The sequence below is a fragment of the Piliocolobus tephrosceles genome, chromosome 9, assembly GCF_002776525.5.
Source record: "Piliocolobus tephrosceles isolate RC106 chromosome 9, ASM277652v3, whole genome shotgun sequence".
NCBI classification, from domain to species: domain Eukaryota; kingdom Metazoa; phylum Chordata; class Mammalia; order Primates; family Cercopithecidae; genus Piliocolobus; species Piliocolobus tephrosceles.
Window position 1 is genome coordinate 87615099 of NC_045442.1, and position 15817 is coordinate 87630915.

The 15817-nt window shown below is 51.3% G+C and overlaps 1 protein-coding gene across 2 annotated transcripts in view; it reads right to left on the reverse strand.

The window, feature by feature from the left end:
- Positions 1-1403: 1403 nt before the first annotated feature.
- RASSF4 (Ras association domain family member 4) overlaps positions 1404-15817 on the reverse strand; it is a 35130-nt gene continuing 20716 nt past the window's right edge. Inside the window, exons 4-11 of one of the 2 annotated variants that reach the window (XM_023198584.2) lie at positions 13455-13597; positions 12006-12097; positions 11158-11315; positions 6725-6826; positions 6386-6437; positions 5017-5138; positions 4081-4178; positions 1404-2811 (exon numbers count right to left, since the gene is read on the reverse strand). In XM_023198584.2, coding sequence (XP_023054352.1) covers positions 2751-2811; positions 4081-4178; positions 5017-5138; positions 6386-6437; positions 6725-6826; positions 11158-11315; positions 12006-12097; positions 13455-13597 — 828 coding nt within the window. In that variant the 3' untranslated portion in view covers positions 1404-2750. The remainder of the gene's footprint in view (positions 2812-4080; positions 4179-5016; positions 5139-6385; positions 6438-6724; positions 6827-11157; positions 11316-12005; positions 12098-13454; positions 13598-15817) is intronic. The other variant, XM_023198585.2, reaches the window with a different exon arrangement.

Consider the following 15817-nt stretch of genomic DNA (forward strand, 5'->3'; position numbering starts at 1 on the left):
TTCCATTTTCTGGTAAACATTCCAAGCAGGTAGCATATGGTTATCCCTGAGGAAAAACAAGATGTTTTTGATCCCTTCTGGTAATTTGTTCTGGGTAAACAAACTTGTTTTTCCTGAGTCCAGTCCTTTTGCAATCATGCTGATTTCATCCTGTGCTGTTTATTATTCTCTCTGGTTCTTGAGGCCTGTGCTGGCAAGACAGTCCTATTTTAGGAGACAACACTCTCCCATAGGGATCTTTGCTTTATCTTCAAATATGTTTTATTACCTGAGACACTAGGTAGCCAACGGGGCATATGAGAAATACCCTAAGCTCTATGGAGAAAGAAAGCGGGAGCTCCCCACAGGAACCAGTAGGAAACTACAGAGACCAGCCTCTAACCTTTGAAATTATGGGGTTGAGGTGAGCTGAATTTGCAGCTTTTCAGATTGCCTCTGAACAGCAAATATCATGTTGATAAAAAAAAAAAAAAAGGTGTGAACTCCTCAGCTGATTGCAGAAGTGTACCTTTTCCCTTTTTCTGAGCCACTTGCTAGTGATTTTTCTGACCCGTAATGTTCAGAAATTAGATCGATAACACCTACCTTAAAAGTGACACTTATCCAAAAAGGTCTTAAGTAATATTGTAATAACTTGCAAAAGCAAACCAACCAACCAAAGAGGCTGGTGCTTGGAGAGGGTCTCCTGCTCCACTGGCTTCCTGTGTGCCAGGACCTGGCCTGCTCCTGGCTGGCAGGTGCATCTTGACCTGTGACACCACATGCATTTCTTAGCCAACTCTGCCTCGGCCTCACCTCACTCCCAGAAACTTTGCCGGCTCACTGCTCAGCTATCTGCTGATCCTCCCAGTGCCTGGCCTTCTTCTCCTGATGAGGAGACCCCTAGACACAGGACAGACCGGCTCCATCTTTGTGCCTCCAGGGCTGAGCACAGGCCTGGCACAAGGCAGTCACTCAGTTACAGCTGAAAAATGGGACAGGAGCTGTCCTATACCTGAGGTTGTAAATAATAGCTTGGGAGTGCAGTTACCTGGGAGCTCCTGTTTGATTTGTTCTGTACCCTCTCCTAGGCCCTGCTTCCATCCCACCTGAGCCCCTGGCCTGGAAGATTCTTGGGGCCCTCCTGATGCTAAGATTCTATGGCTCAGGGTGACTCTATTGCTCATCATCCAGGTCACCTCTAGGCTCCCACTAGTGACGCCTGCATGTTCCATGGCAGCTTCTCCTCAGGCACCACCCTAGTCCTCAGGGCATGCACAGAAATGAAGGAGTCATGTCGGCTCCTAGAGCAGCGAGTTGTGGCTCTTCTGCCACACATCCTTTAGGATAAGAGTGTCAGAAGTTAGAGTAGGGACTCAGGGTGGACGCAGAGAAAGAAAAAAAAAAGAAAGCTTGGTTCTCACTTCTTCAGTTCAATACAGCACGCCTTTATTGAGCACCTAAGGATCTATGCTGCCAAAGGAGGGCAGAGTCACCAAAACAGTGAACAGGCCTCCCTTGCAGCTGTGTCTGTGATGATGGGGCTGGGTTGGGGAAATCCTGCTGTGACATTTGCCCTGACGAGCAGTTCCGCACAGCATGGTGGCTTCCGAGCTCTGCTCTTGATGGGCACCCGTAAGGAGCTTCTACATGCTTTAGAGATGGAGCTTCTCCTATCTTTGCAAGCCTTTGTGGCTCTTCCCTTTAAATCTGCCATCCGTGGACCTCAACAGGAGAATAATTTGGTCTTCAGTTTGCTCTGTTTGAGACGAATACTTCACATGACTGATGTAAACTGTTGCATAGTTTCGCAAAGGCTGTCTCATTCATTCCTGAAATTCTCCATCAGTCACAAACACAAATTGTTCAGTATCTGGCCCTAGGGAATTCAAAGCCCTTTCCTCAAAACAGACATTTCTCCTTATCATTCTTCCTTCCAGGGAAGTCATCCCCACCCACTAGAAGAGAGAAACACAAGCCCAGAAAAGGCAAGAGGTACACAGGCATCCACTGGACAGTGGTGATGGGGCTGAGCACTGCCTTCCGGAGCTGCTGCTGGGCAGCTGTGGACTCTCATCAATGTGACTGGATGGCCGTGTTTCTTGCAGCAAGCTCCTTGTAAGAATCCCTTTAGGTCTCTCTGATGAAGTAAAGACTGATTTCTGCAGAGAAAGTGAGATACTTGTGGCCTTATTCCTGATCTCACCTCTGTGCTGGGGCTGAGCTGTGCCAGACTCACAGGGTGACATTGGAGGCTTAGAAGCCGGGGACGCTGTGGTGAGATGACGGCTGAAAGCAGGCTAGATCTCATACCTGCTGGCAGGCCCTGCTTTTCCCAGCAGTGTTCCTGTGGGGCAGCATGATATGAGGGCGGACAAGAATCTCATATGAAGGAAGAGGATAGGGACTTGTGGATCCACAGGGTCTCTGGGACAGGCAATGAGCAAGCGGATGAAGCTAAAGCTGCAGGGGCTGGGCCAGCACTGCTCTCCGGTACAGGAGAGGCATGGTGTGGACGGGGCTGGCCACACAGATCTGACCCAGCAAGTTCCTAGCCCCTCAGGCCTCAGTCGGCTTCCTGTGGGTGTTCATCTCGGAACCAAGAGCTGGCTGTGGGAATCATGGAGCTCAGGCTTCAGGCAGGTAGACGCACAGGCACTAGATTCCTCAGGCGGTGGCCATCAGTCAATGTGACCGGCCGGGACCAGCGACCAGGGCTCAGTGTGCACCTGCCACTGCTGGGGACTTTGGAAGAGGCAGGTGTTGGCCAGTTACTTGGCCTCTACCAGCTGCTCCAGGCGCTGCAGCATCGTCAGACGCAGGGCTTGGAACCTGGAGGGAGACATCGCCAAGAGGACTCACTGAGGCTGGACCGGGCAGGGAGGTGGGCAGCAGAGGGAGGGACCTGCAGATGGCCAGCTCAGGAGATCCCTGCAGCAGCCTCATCTCTCCTCTGCCAAAGAGAGGGAAGGCTGTGGCCTGTATCTCATGAGGAGCAGTCAAACCGGGCTGCGGACTGCACAGAGCATCAAAGCAGAGTGTTGCCATTTCTATTGCAAAGACTCTAATACAGGCAACAGCACAGTGGAGTGGACAAGGCAGTAGGGCAGAAATCAGGAAGCCCATGTTTCAGCCCAGATTATGCCGTAAGCTATGCAGCAACCTTCCTTGTGCCGGCCTCAGTGTCCACTCTGTATGTTAAGTGGACCCACTAGTTGACCCCCAGATCCCTTTCAACTCTCAAATCCTACAGAGTCAAGACTGACTGCAGAGTGGAAGATTCCCTCTGAATTTGGTCTCCTCTGTCTGTGTGGGGTCTGGCTGCACAGACAGGAGCCTTTGGAGGTTGTGGCTTTCCGTGGGCCCTTCAACCAGAAGCTAATATCCATCCTTTTCCTACCCACCCCAGGCCCCCTCAGTGAGCTCCTGCCCTTTCCTTCCCAGCTGCCTCCCTGCCAGCCCTGGGTGGGGTGCCCTCCACAAGTCCTGCACCACAGTTCACTTTGCTGAGGGGGAGACATCATTGGGACTACAGCCTGGCTAACCTCATGCAGCCGGACCCTGGCGTGGTGTCCCCAGGAGCTGGCAGGTGACACCTGCTCACCTTTTCATTGAACTAGCCCTCTGCACCTGAAAACATCAGCTGAGGCTGGGAGTTCCAACATCTGCCACTTTGGAGAAGGCTCAGAATTCCCACTAGGACGAAAGGCCCCGACCAGACCAAGTCTGCCTCAGTATGCCTGCTCCTTGGAGCTCCATCACTAGCAGACCTCAGAAGCTTGACCCAGTGCCCACCTGGGTTCCTGCCTGAGTCTCCTGCCAGGTGTTCTGCAGCTCATTCCTATGCTAGTGAAGATGCCAAGGCTGGATGGGTGATCAGGGCTGTGTCCCACCGTTTTGGCAAGCTGTCACCCCAGCGTGGTGGCAATACCAAGCAGGGGGCCAGAGGGTAATGCCAGAGAGCCAGGGTTAGCAGGCCTTCCCATGCCAGGGCACCGGTGCCCATGAAGGAGAGAGACCTCCCAGCTGGCACTGGTGCTGTGCCTTGCAGACCTGCCCTGATGTTCAGGACTCATGACTGGCTGTTTCAGTGCTGCTTACTTCATGGTCAGTTTGATTATTTCTCTTTCTTCCTCTTCTTTTAATTTTTCAACAAAACTGTCCAGCACCGGCATTTCAAACTTAATGTACTGAGCGACCTAGAAAATCCAAGAACATTTTAATGTGCTTTAAATTCGAAGCCAAAAGTATGTTTTTTTTTTCCTCAAGGCTTCCACAGTGGCTCATCCAGCCAACATCTTGTATCCACTGAAGGAGCTGCCGCTTTTCCCACCCCACCCCTACACTGCTGGGTTGTGTACAGATGCCAGGACAGGAGCCTATTGTTATCTCAAAGGCAACTGTTATCCCTGGGAGGAAATACTAAACTGAATATTAGGAAGAGGATTCAGTACAGCAGCCTTGTCACTTTGGGTGCCCTCTGGGCTGGGGGGTAGGGAGGTGGGAGCACCATTGTTTCTAACAGTGGAATGCAACTGCAGCAGCCTGAGGGATATGGGGTCACTAGGCCTCCTACCTGAGGTTCAAACCCTGTAAGCGTCTTCTAAGCAAAGGAGTTTGGAATTGCACTCACTGTCTGGTCAGAACTCAGGCTATTGGTAAGACTTAAATAGTTGCCTGTCTTCCACAGGTGTGAGGTACGGCCTAGTTAAAAACCCTTTGCATAGGTCTCTCACATAATGACAACAAAATACATTCCAATGAAGGAAAAGACTTTACTTCCCTGAAAGGAAAAGGACAGGGCCATGGTTTTATAGGACCCAAATTCTTCTTTCCCCTAAGCTGCTGGCGCTGGCGGTCACTGATGGGAGAGGGAGGGCTGGTGCCTCCCTGTGCTGGGCTGGGAGCCCTTGGGGAGGGTGTGGAGCTCCTGGAGACATCACCTGAGAGGGCTCTGGCCAGGAGTCCTCGGTAGGCCCCGTCACCCAAGAACCCCTCACCCTAGAGCAGGCCTCCCCAACCTCAGCCCCCACTCACGTCATGGGGGACTTCCACGCCCAAGTCAGCTTCCATCAGGAACATCCTGGCGATCTTCTCACATGGCCCATGCAGGATTCTGGAAATCAGTGGGTACTCGCAGTCTTTTAATTTTGTCCGCTCTGAAAAAGAAGATGGTTTACAAAAATCACGGCAGATTAGGATCACCTGTCTCTGTTCAAGATTAGGAACTGATAGAAAATGCGCGTCTAGGGGCGAAGGGAACCCTAAGAACACAGACCTCGCTAATAGCGCTGCCCTGAGAGATCCCTGCTCATGCTGAAGGAAGGCAGAACAGGGCCCCCAAATCTGCCACTTTGGCATAAGGATTAAGTGGAGCAGCTGGCAATTGAGAAGAAGAAGATGCAAGTGAGGCTCTCTGCCCGCCCCTATTTGCCAAAAAGCAGGACATAAATTTGTCAAGGTGCGCCCCTGCCCCTCTCCAGGGAAGGATGGAGTTAATCTCCAGAGACAACCTGAGCCCCTCCTCAGTCTGGAGAGGGCACCAGAGGAACCTGCACAGCATGTCCCGGTGAAGCCCCTCCATTCGGACGACAGCTCCCCATGCAGTGGCCTTCCCGCCCTTCGCCTCCCCAGAAACTCAGGCCCTTCTGCTCTGTCCTGTCACTTCCCTAAAAACTTACTGCTTTTTTGTGAATATGCTATTTAAGCCCAAATTCTAACCACTCATCCCTGGATATTGCAAAGGGTATGCATGATGCAAGTGTTAACAAACTTCTGTCTGTTCTTCTCCTTAATCTGTCTTTTGTTAATCTAAATACAGGGCCTCAGCCAATGAACCTAAATGGGTAGAAGGAAAAGATATTTTTCCTCCCCTACGATGTCATTCCACAAAGGTGCAGCTTGAAGAGAAACAAGATCTGAGGGGGTGGGAGAAAGAAAAGCTGAGATAGGAGGGCCAGGGCCTGATGCACTGTGACATGCACGCCACCCTTCCTGACATGCACGCCACCCTTCCTGACTCAGCTCCAATGAGCTAGGGACCCATCCATTTACTGGAAGAGGTGGAGAGGGAGGCTTCCTACAGTTTGGTGGGATTCTCTTTCAGAATCCTGAAAGAATTAAACTTAATGTACTGAGCGACCTAGAAAATCCAAGAACATTTTAATGTGCTTTAAATTTGAAGCCAAAAGTATGTTTTCTTTTTCTCGAGGCTTCCATAGTGTGCCTGGCTTTGGGTGGGGGAGAAATATTCATGCTGGGAGGCACAGTGTGCCCCAGCCCACTAGGCAAGCCAGCCCAGAGCCCGTCTGGGAGGGAGTACAGTCGGTGGTTGGTGGGGAGGGGGCTTGCAGAACAAGGCAGAGACCTTTTGCTTTTATGATCCAGAAGTGGGGCAGGTACTTACCCCCAGACTCATGAACGATGTAGAGTGCGAACTCACTGGGGCCGTCTTCCACCTGCACAGGCAGTCACAGGAAGTCAGATCACAGTGCTTTGAGATGGGAGACAACTGAGAGGGTCCCCTGACGGTAACTACACCCCCAGTAACACACACACAAGCCACAAGGAACCTGCCCTCTCCCAACCCCCTCTTGCTTGAAATCCGAGAGACAAAAGCTCAGCAGAAGGACCCTTGCTAAACCTTCTGCCCAGGAGCCACGGGCAACTTTCCCCAGAACCCCACCCCCAACAGAACAGCAAATCACTGGCATCCTGGGGCAAGGCTGCTCGTGGCCAGGCTTACCCTAAATTTGTTCAGCAGCAGGGTGAGCACCTGTAGGGTTGTCATGGTGCTGTTGACCCTCACATTGGTCACGGACCCATAGGCTGGAGTAAACACGGAGGTCTATACCAGGAAGGGAGAGAAGTTCAGGGCAGGCCCCGAGGGGACAAGGGGCTGACATCACGATGGTGAGCAGACCCAGGCAGCAGGTGACGCTGGGAACACCTGTGCCTGTCCATTCACGCTGATGCACACACAAGCTGTTCCCAGACCTGGGGGACACTCCGGGAAGCTGTAGTAGTGCACGCCTTCCAGAGGCCTAAGGCAGATGTCTACACATCCAGAAGGGCCAGCTCTCTGGACCCAAGGAACCAGGACCATGGAAGTCATTCACAAGGGTGGGGGAACCAGTCTCTCCCTCACTCTTTCTATTGATCAAGTCACCAGGTGTCTGTTGATTCTAAGGTTGAAAGTTCCCCAGTCTGTACCCTCCTCTTCATTCTCCCAGCGGTGCCTAGTAGAGGCACTGGTCACACCCCATCAGCTTCCCAATTTGTTCCCTTCTGGTCTCAGTCCCTCTAATCTGTACTCTGCACCACTTGCCTACAGGCACAGACTTCTAAAACCCAGGCACCTCCAAGTGAGGTCTAGCCCAGCTGCACCCATACAGTCTCAGCTCCCTTCCCTACCCTGCTCCACACCACCTGAATCGGAGTCTGCGTTTGTAGAACACAAGGCCAAGCAATCTGTGCACTTCAATGTGAGAAGCATTGTTTGAAAGCATGGATCTAAAAGTATCTGAAGGCTTCCTGGGGCCTATGCAATATCATCTGTAGTTCTTCTCATTGCCATGCGCATATGACACTATGGTTGCCTAACAAGCACCCTGTGCTCCAGTCATAGAGCTTCTTCACAATCTGGCTGGGGGGTGGTGGGGGCACATTATATTTTTTGCAGGTATCTTGCCTTTGCCTAAGAGACACCATATATGAAATCAACCAGGACTCTGCCTGACACATAAGGAAATAGGTTGGTCCTCAATAAACACTAGCTGTGTACTGAACCCGCTAAGATTTTACATACAATCATTGATTTAATATTCATAATAACCCTTTGAGGCACCTATAACCAGTCCCCTTTTCTTAGAAAGGAATCATAGGCTTTAGGAGGCTACCCAGCTTGTTCAGAGTCACCCATCTAGAAAAGACAGAGCCCTGACTCAAAGGATTCCATGATTCCTGAAACCCTACATGTTACCCTCTTGGTGCTGGTGCCTCCCAGCAAATGTGACTTCTCTGCAGGTGAACCTCCCTTTGCTTTTCAAACTCAAGTTTAGATTCACACATTCCTCCTCTGAGATCCTAGCTCTGTTTTCCCAAGGAGGTAGCTGAGGCTCAGAGAGCTCAAGGACCTATTCAGTATCCCCCACTGGTCCCTGCTCTGATAAGTACAGGCACATCTGGGAGCCATTGTGAGTTCAGGTCCAGACCATCACAATGAAGCGAACATCTCAATAAAGTGAGTCACACAAATGTTTTGGTTTCACAGGGCATATACAAGATATGTTTATACTATACTGTAGTTTCTTAAGGGTGAGAGTATTACATCTCAAAAATAGGCATGCCTTAATTAAAACTACTTTATTGCTAAAAAATCTGACACAGAGACACAAAGTGAACACACACTGTTGGAAAACGGCACCGACAGACTTGTTCAACACAGGGTTGCCGCATACCTTCAATTTGCAGAAGACGCGGGTGCAGTAAAAAAAAAAAAAAAAAAAATTGCAGATGTTTACACCTTCCATCTGTAATAATCTGCGAGGTACAGTAACAAGAAGCACAATAAAATGAAGCATGCTGTGCCAGAGTGAGACTCAACCTTGATCTGCTTCCCCCGGCTTGATTCTAGTTGAGGTGCAGAGTGACTCAGTTACATAGAAAGCCAGGACTGGGATTAGGTTTTCTTGTCCAAAGAAATATGGAAAAGAGGGCTGGGATTACAGTGGTTCATGCCTGTAATCCCAGCACTTTGGGAGGCCAAGGCGGGAGGATCACGAGGTCAGGAGTTCGAGACCAGCTTGGCCAATATGGCAAAACCCCATCTCTACAAAAAATACAAAAATTGGCCAGGCATGGTGGTGCACACCTGTAGTCCCAGCTACTCAGGAGGCAGAAGAATCGCTTGAATCCGGGAGGTGGAGGTTGCAGTGAGCCGAGATCATGCCACTGCACCAGCCTGGGCTACAGAGTGACACTCCATCTCAAAAAAAAAAAAAAAAAAAAAGAAAAAAAAAAAGAAAGAAAAGAAAGAAATATGGAAGAGAGGAGTTAGGCTATTTCAAAGAGTCAAAAATTCTTGTTAACAAGACACTGTGTTTCTTCTGCCTGAAGCCTTTTCTCAAGGTGATACCAACCAACTCCAAGTAGGAAAAAAGGCCCTGTGGCTACTTTCTCATCTCTAACCACAAATGGTTTCTCTCTAACAGAATGCATTTGAATCCAACAGGTCAGGCAGTAGAAACAGCTACAAAGTTTTACCCAGTCTGGAAACAAAACCAACATTTCTGGGAATCACAACAGTTTTGGAAAATGACTGAGTGAAGTAATAGTGCACAGTTCTAAGAAACAAAACCTGGAACTATCTCAGAAATTCAATGCTGGGAATTATTTATTTTTCAATTGTTGCCTCTGACTCAAGGAATCTGTGTCCTAATTTCTAAGGACATTAGTTCTGTAGGGATGTTGAGCGTGGTGACAAAGGGCTTTTTGTATAGTGCTTTTCTTTGGGACGCCCCTTACTCACCCAGAAGTTGGGGGAGCTGCTGTTCCAAATGCTTAAGACATTATTCCCTGTCCTTGAAAGCAGTACTTTTTTCTGGAAGAATGGATTCACATTCCATAAGCAAATCTGTCACCAGGAGGAAAAGCTGCCCTCACTGGGTGACAGGCTGAGACCCCGTGTCGTCTGGCTGAGTAGCTCTTCCTGATAGTGTGGCTCAGACGGAAATGAGAGGCTGTGATGAAAACCCTCACTGTTCATTTCAGAGGCTGCAGAGCTTGGGACATGGTGTTCCTATGACACTGGCAATCACTACAATAAGGTTTACTGTGCCAGACGCACTTCTTAGTGATGAATGAGACCCTTCGAGGAGAAGCGAATGTACCAATGCTAAACCCCACCATTCAGTACTTTGAATCGTGGAGCAAAAGAATCCCCCCCTGCCTGGCTTTTGTTTGGTAAGGAACATAGAACTGGAAAATACCTAAACTCATGTATATATTTTGGAAAATTTTTGAGTAATTCCTTAAACCAGCATATCAATCTTTATTTGAATGCTAACAATGGGTACTCAACACATTACACACTAAACCCCTTTTGGAACAAGATTTAAAGAATACTCAAGTCATGTTATGTGTCCTTGGGCTAATCTACACTGTTGTTAATGTTAATCTTTGCCTAACTTCAACCCTGGGTCCCCTTTACTCTCTCGGGAAACTCTACTTTGGAATAGTCTTGGATTTTTCTGGACTTAGCAAAGGCAACCCTATTGTCATTCATTCACTCACCACAAGCCTAGCAGGGAGTGGAAGGGAGATCCTGAGATTAAAGCAGGGTCCCTTCAGCTTGCCCAGCAGAATTTGGCTTCATTCCAAAGTCCAGGGCACCCCAAGTGTGGCTTGAATGGCCCCTGGATGGCTTAACCTGGGACACCTGCTCCTTCAGATCGGACCCTGAGACCCTCCCCCTGGACCCCCTCCCTGCCATAAGTCACCCTCTATCAAGAAGGGCAGCTGCTTCAATTGGAAATCTCAGTTTGCATTTCCCAGTGATGCAGGTAGTACGAGGCTTGTCACAGGACGCTCCATCCAGGGCCTTGCGCAGACAGCCAACCATTCTATTTATAGTAACAATCAACTTATCCTGTTACAATTCAGTTTGTTTATAGAATGATGTAATTTGGGGAAGGAAAGCTTTTCCTGAGGTCAGTACAATGCATCCTTAGAAAAAAGGCTGCATGCTGGGAATCTGGGGTCGTCCAGGTTCTCTGGGGCACAGACACAAGTGCCCTGGACACACCCCTGCTTAATTATTCAGTGTGAGTGATGGCTCAATATACAGTGTTCCCAGGGATCAACCAATCGCGTTCAGGGGGAAGCCTCCTAGAAAGCGCCCTCGTTGAAGATACGTTCAGCGTTACTGTCTGCCCAGCGCATTCTCACTTACTTGCCAGAAATCTGTGTGACTTGTGAGGATGGACTGACAGTGAGAATGTGCTGGAAAATGCATAGGTCATAAACGGGGCTGTTATGTGGATGCAACCTGGCAGGAGGTTTTTCCTTCTGAGGGCACAGGAATGCCAGCAGCCCCCACACAGCTCATGGTGCTTGCTGTGCCTGTGCTCAGGGCTGGCTCCCCATGTACCCAGGGGACAGGCCAGGCTGGGGCATCACCTTATGATTGTAGAAGTGGCCGTTGATAGAGAACCGGTGTCGCCGGATGCGCTGGGCCTCACCGGGGGCACGGCATTTGGGCCTCCTCTGGCTTATGCAGCTGGCGTCGCTCTTGGTCCGCATCAGCTGGGGGGCCTCCTCTGCCTCCTCCAGGGGCCCTGCATGAGAAATGGATGAGAGAATGGCAGGGTGGGTGATGCTGACAGAGTAACTGCCTGCTGTCAGGAGGTCTGGCTCCCTAGAGCTCTGTGGTCATGTGCATTGGGGCAGATGGGCACGTGAGGGCCATTCCTGGACTGGAGGCTGGATACTGCCAGCTTGCAGATAGGAAGGTGAGACCCGGACAGGGTATCCTGGGTCACAATGTCACATGGCCATACCCCTCTTGGTCTCTATCTTAGGGTGCCCACGGAGGTCTCTGGTGCCCCAGCCCTGTCTTCTGAGCCCCTGCTCTGAAACAGGCCCTTCACTGAGTGCTAAGAGAAGGGGCACAAAGAGGATGCATGAGCAGGTACAGAGGATGAGGACGAGGTCCCAGAAGGAGGCGAGGGGCCAGGAGGGCACAGTGCCCTCTGTAGATGCTCTTTTCCCATAGCACACATAGGGCAGGGGACTCAGGCCACCCCTACACTGTCACCTCCCAAACCTCTGCTCACTTTTCCATAAAGAGGAGTGAGAATGAGGGCAGAGCGCCTCACAGGCAGGCACCTGGGTAGGGGTCCAGCAGGTGAAGCCCCTCTTTTGCTGGGGCACAAAGCTGTCCTTCGGAGATTGTGGTTGTGAGCCAAGCCCCTCTGCTCCTACCCTGGATGAGGCAGGGGTCTGGGCAGCTCGCGGGCTCCGCTTACCCGAGCTGTCTCTGGAACTCTCAGCCTTGTGCACTGGCTGAGTGCTTGGCCCCTGGGCTGTGATGTTCCCATCCTGGGGCGATGGCTCCTTTCTGAAAAGAGACAACTGCGGTGCTGAGATAGCTGCTGGCAGAGAAAGGGAGCTCAGGCCAAGGAGAAGAGACCAGCAGCCCCTGGGGCAGGACACAGGCAGGAAGCAAGGCAGGCTGAGGTGAGGCCTGGATTTCAAACCGAGAGAGTCAGTCTGAAACAATAAAAGAAAAGTAGAGGCCTCCCCCAGCATCTGCTGGATGGAAGTGAGCCTGGCCTGAGGGCTTGTGCTGGACTGCATCACACAGACACATGGATGCATGAACGCAGTCAGGGCCTGCACATTCCTAGGCACCAGGCTTAGCCAGGCCGGCAGCTGTGTGCCAAACGGGCTCACTGGGCTTCCCAAAGGCCTGGTGGGGTGTCAGGCAGGGGCCACCTAGAAGGGCCCAACCTCCAGGCCTCTTAGCAGGATGAACCCCAGGCCAGGGCAGCCAGTGCTGGGCTGGAGAAGGAGTGAGTATGATGAGACAGAGCCCTGCAGCCCAGGGGACCTGAAGCCCGGGGAGGAGAAGACAGACGGGATCTTGGAGAACACATGGGCACAGCCACGACTGCTGTCTGTGACTTCTTGTACCTCAAGGAGGGGCACATGTGAGTCACACTTGCAGCCTTCCTAAGGAGTCTGACTTTATGATCTAATTCTGTGTGGCTCAGAATTCGCTGAGTGACGGGACACCTAGGGATGTGCCAGGGCTGTCAGGGTGGTGAGTGCTGTCACAGCATGGGTTTTATGTGAAATCTGAAGGGGGCAAAGCTCTGAATGTGTGCCCTCCACAGGAGTTATTACTGGAGAAGCAGGCAAGGCCCAGCTACTAACTGCGTGTTTTGGGAGTGGGCTGAGGAGGAGATAAATGTGCATTAAACACTAAGGCAGGCAGGAGACCATTTCCTCCTGACGGAAACATTTTTCTGATATTAAACAAATCTAATGTGAAATTCTGATACATTTATTTTAAAAATTTTGACATTAAAATGAAAACAGAGTAGTAAAAGGCTAAATTTGTGTGCATTTTTAAGATAGAACAAGAGATGGCAAGACATGTTCAGCTTACACAGGTGCTGGGAGCCCTGCTGGCTGTAGTCGTCCCTTCTTGCCAGCAAGGTGGCTTGGAGGAAGTTTGAGAAATATAAATGGAGGTCATGAGAGCCTGGAACATTCTCCAGGAGGGAGGGAGAGCCACTCTGGGTGAGGCTGTGGACTGAAGCAGTCACGGGACATGGGGATGAGGCTGGGTCATCCTCCCGTGCCCCATAAGGGAACAGGGCTCCCACCCTGAGGCTCAGGATATCCCCAACCCACACCCCAAACAGGGAGCTCGAGCTAAGCAGGTGTCACAGAAGCCACCGGGTACTCACGGAGGGCAGTTGGGCCGTCCAGGCATCCATGAGGTGGAGGGGAGGTGCACCTGCTCCCGGTCATCCTGCATCTGCAGCCGGATGGGCCGCCTCAGCCCCCAGGCAATGTTGAGGAGCCCCTCGATGATCAGAGTCCCTTCTTCCTGTGGGGGTCCACACATCAGCCCTTCCCCCAAAGCAGCTGCCCACCTTCCCTGTGCCCCCTAGGGATGGGATGCTCTGGACACTTAGGCATTGCACATCCCTCCTCCTGAGTGGCCCCATCCCATCGGGAAGGACTATTAGCCACTACGTGTCCTGAGGCGTGTGGCCAGGCCCTGTGGGAGGAAGCCTGAGATGTGCTCAGCTCATGCCTGGCCAGGGACACAGCCCGGAACACAGTGGGCTGAGTCAGGTGTCCCACAGGAACCCAGCTGCTGGCCGGCAGACACGTCCACACTGCAGTGAGGAAGTAGTTCCAGGAACGCACAGCCTGTCTGCTCGTGCCAAGCAGGGGAACTCTCTGCCCACAGTGCACCTGGGAGGGGGGTCCTGTGCCACCAGTTCCTGTGCCAGCAGGCCCTGCAGGGTCCCACGCCCACCAGAGCAGAAGTGGGCACTCTCTGTCCTAGCTGTGTCTCAGCCTCACCCTTCTCCTGGTGCCTCCCGACACCAGTAGCATCGACTTGCCAGGGCTGACAGAGGGTCTTGCTTTTCTCACCACTGCTTAGACATCACTAACCTTATATCCCATGCCAGAATTTCTACAACAGCCTTCATCCCATGTCCCCAACCTGCCTCAGTTTCCCTAGGTCTGCAGGTGACACGGCTCCTCTCCTGCTGCCAATCTGGGGCCCTAATCAACAGAGTCCTCTGCAGGCACCTTGTTGGTGCTGGTTGGCACCCCTTGGGCCCTTGATTCAGTGCCTCTGACCTATTCCAGGCCTCTGTCTCTGCGAGACCACGCCAGGCCTCTGTGCCAATCCCAATCACTCTGTGCGTAAGCCTGGCCAAGCTGAGTCATTTGCCAGAATACTTGCCAGCAACCTCGGCTGCCCGCTACCCAGAGCCGCGGTCTTGAAGCTACATACTCCTAATGTGCTCTGACACTAGTCTTTCCACAATTAACTTGGAATATCGTTCTCCCATTGCCATCTCAATTAACATTTCATTTTCTTATTTATTTATGTTTTATTGTGGTAAGGACATATAACATAAGAACTACCCTCTAAACAAACTGGTAAGTGCACAACAGTGTATTGTTTGCTTTAGGTACAATGTTGCCCAGCCCATGTCCAGGACTTACTCATCTTGCATAGCCGAAACGTTGTATCAGCTGCACAGCAACTCCCCACTTCCTCCTCCCCTGCCCCAGTCCCTGCAACCACCATTTTTACTCTCTGCCTCTATGAGCCTAATTTAGATTCCTTATATAAAGGAATCATGCAGTATTTCTGACCCATATTTTAGATTCACAAATCCCATTTCTCTCTCCTCGTTGGCACTAAAAGCCCCGTGAGAAAAGGGATGCCATGGAAACTTCTTCGTATCCCTGGCGGCACTCAGGAAGACCCTGCACAATGTGGATTTCATGGTAAGTTAGCAATGGGGTTTCTGGGTTCAAACATCCTGCCATCCACAGAGAAAACAGTGTATCCAAAAGTTATCAAAAATACACACGGCTTCCAGATATGACCTTGCATTATCCGCTAAAAAGGAAAACAAGCAGAAACCAGAGCTGTTTTTGATACTCGCTGGTGCTCTACAAGCACAGATGTGTCACTGAGCTCCTTATGAAGGAGAGGCCAGCATGGATCTATGGAGTTCAGAGGTCTATGGCAGGTTCTGTTCTTGCCTCTTGGTCTCGGGTGCCTCTCAGTGGAGACAGCTTGTGGGGATGGCTCACTCATGGAGACCCACTGCCCTCCAGCCCCACCCTGGACCCCAGGCAGAGGGAGATGGAGGAGACACAGCCCCGGCCACGAGGGGCTCAGGACGCAGAAGGAGATGCAATGGAGCTTCCTGGAGAGGGTGCTTGTGCACTGCACTCTGGAAGATCAGTGAGGGAGGACAGGGAGGAAAGCTGAGCAGGACCTGCCTGGACAAGGTCGGGGGCTTGGTTGTACTGGGGACAAGCTGGCTAGCCATGACTCAGGCCAGCCACCCCTGCACAGGTGACGTGTGTGCCCCCAACATTGCCGCCCACCACCATTCACCCTCCCCCAGCTTGGCCGCATCTGAATGGAGGGAAAGTCCTATCAGCCAGCAGCAAATTCTCCGTCTCCCTCCTTTTAGTCTCTTGACTAATCTGCTCATTGCCAATAAATTCAAAGAAGAGCCAGCGAACTAGACAAAGGGTCTACAAAAGATATAAGAGTTTGGGC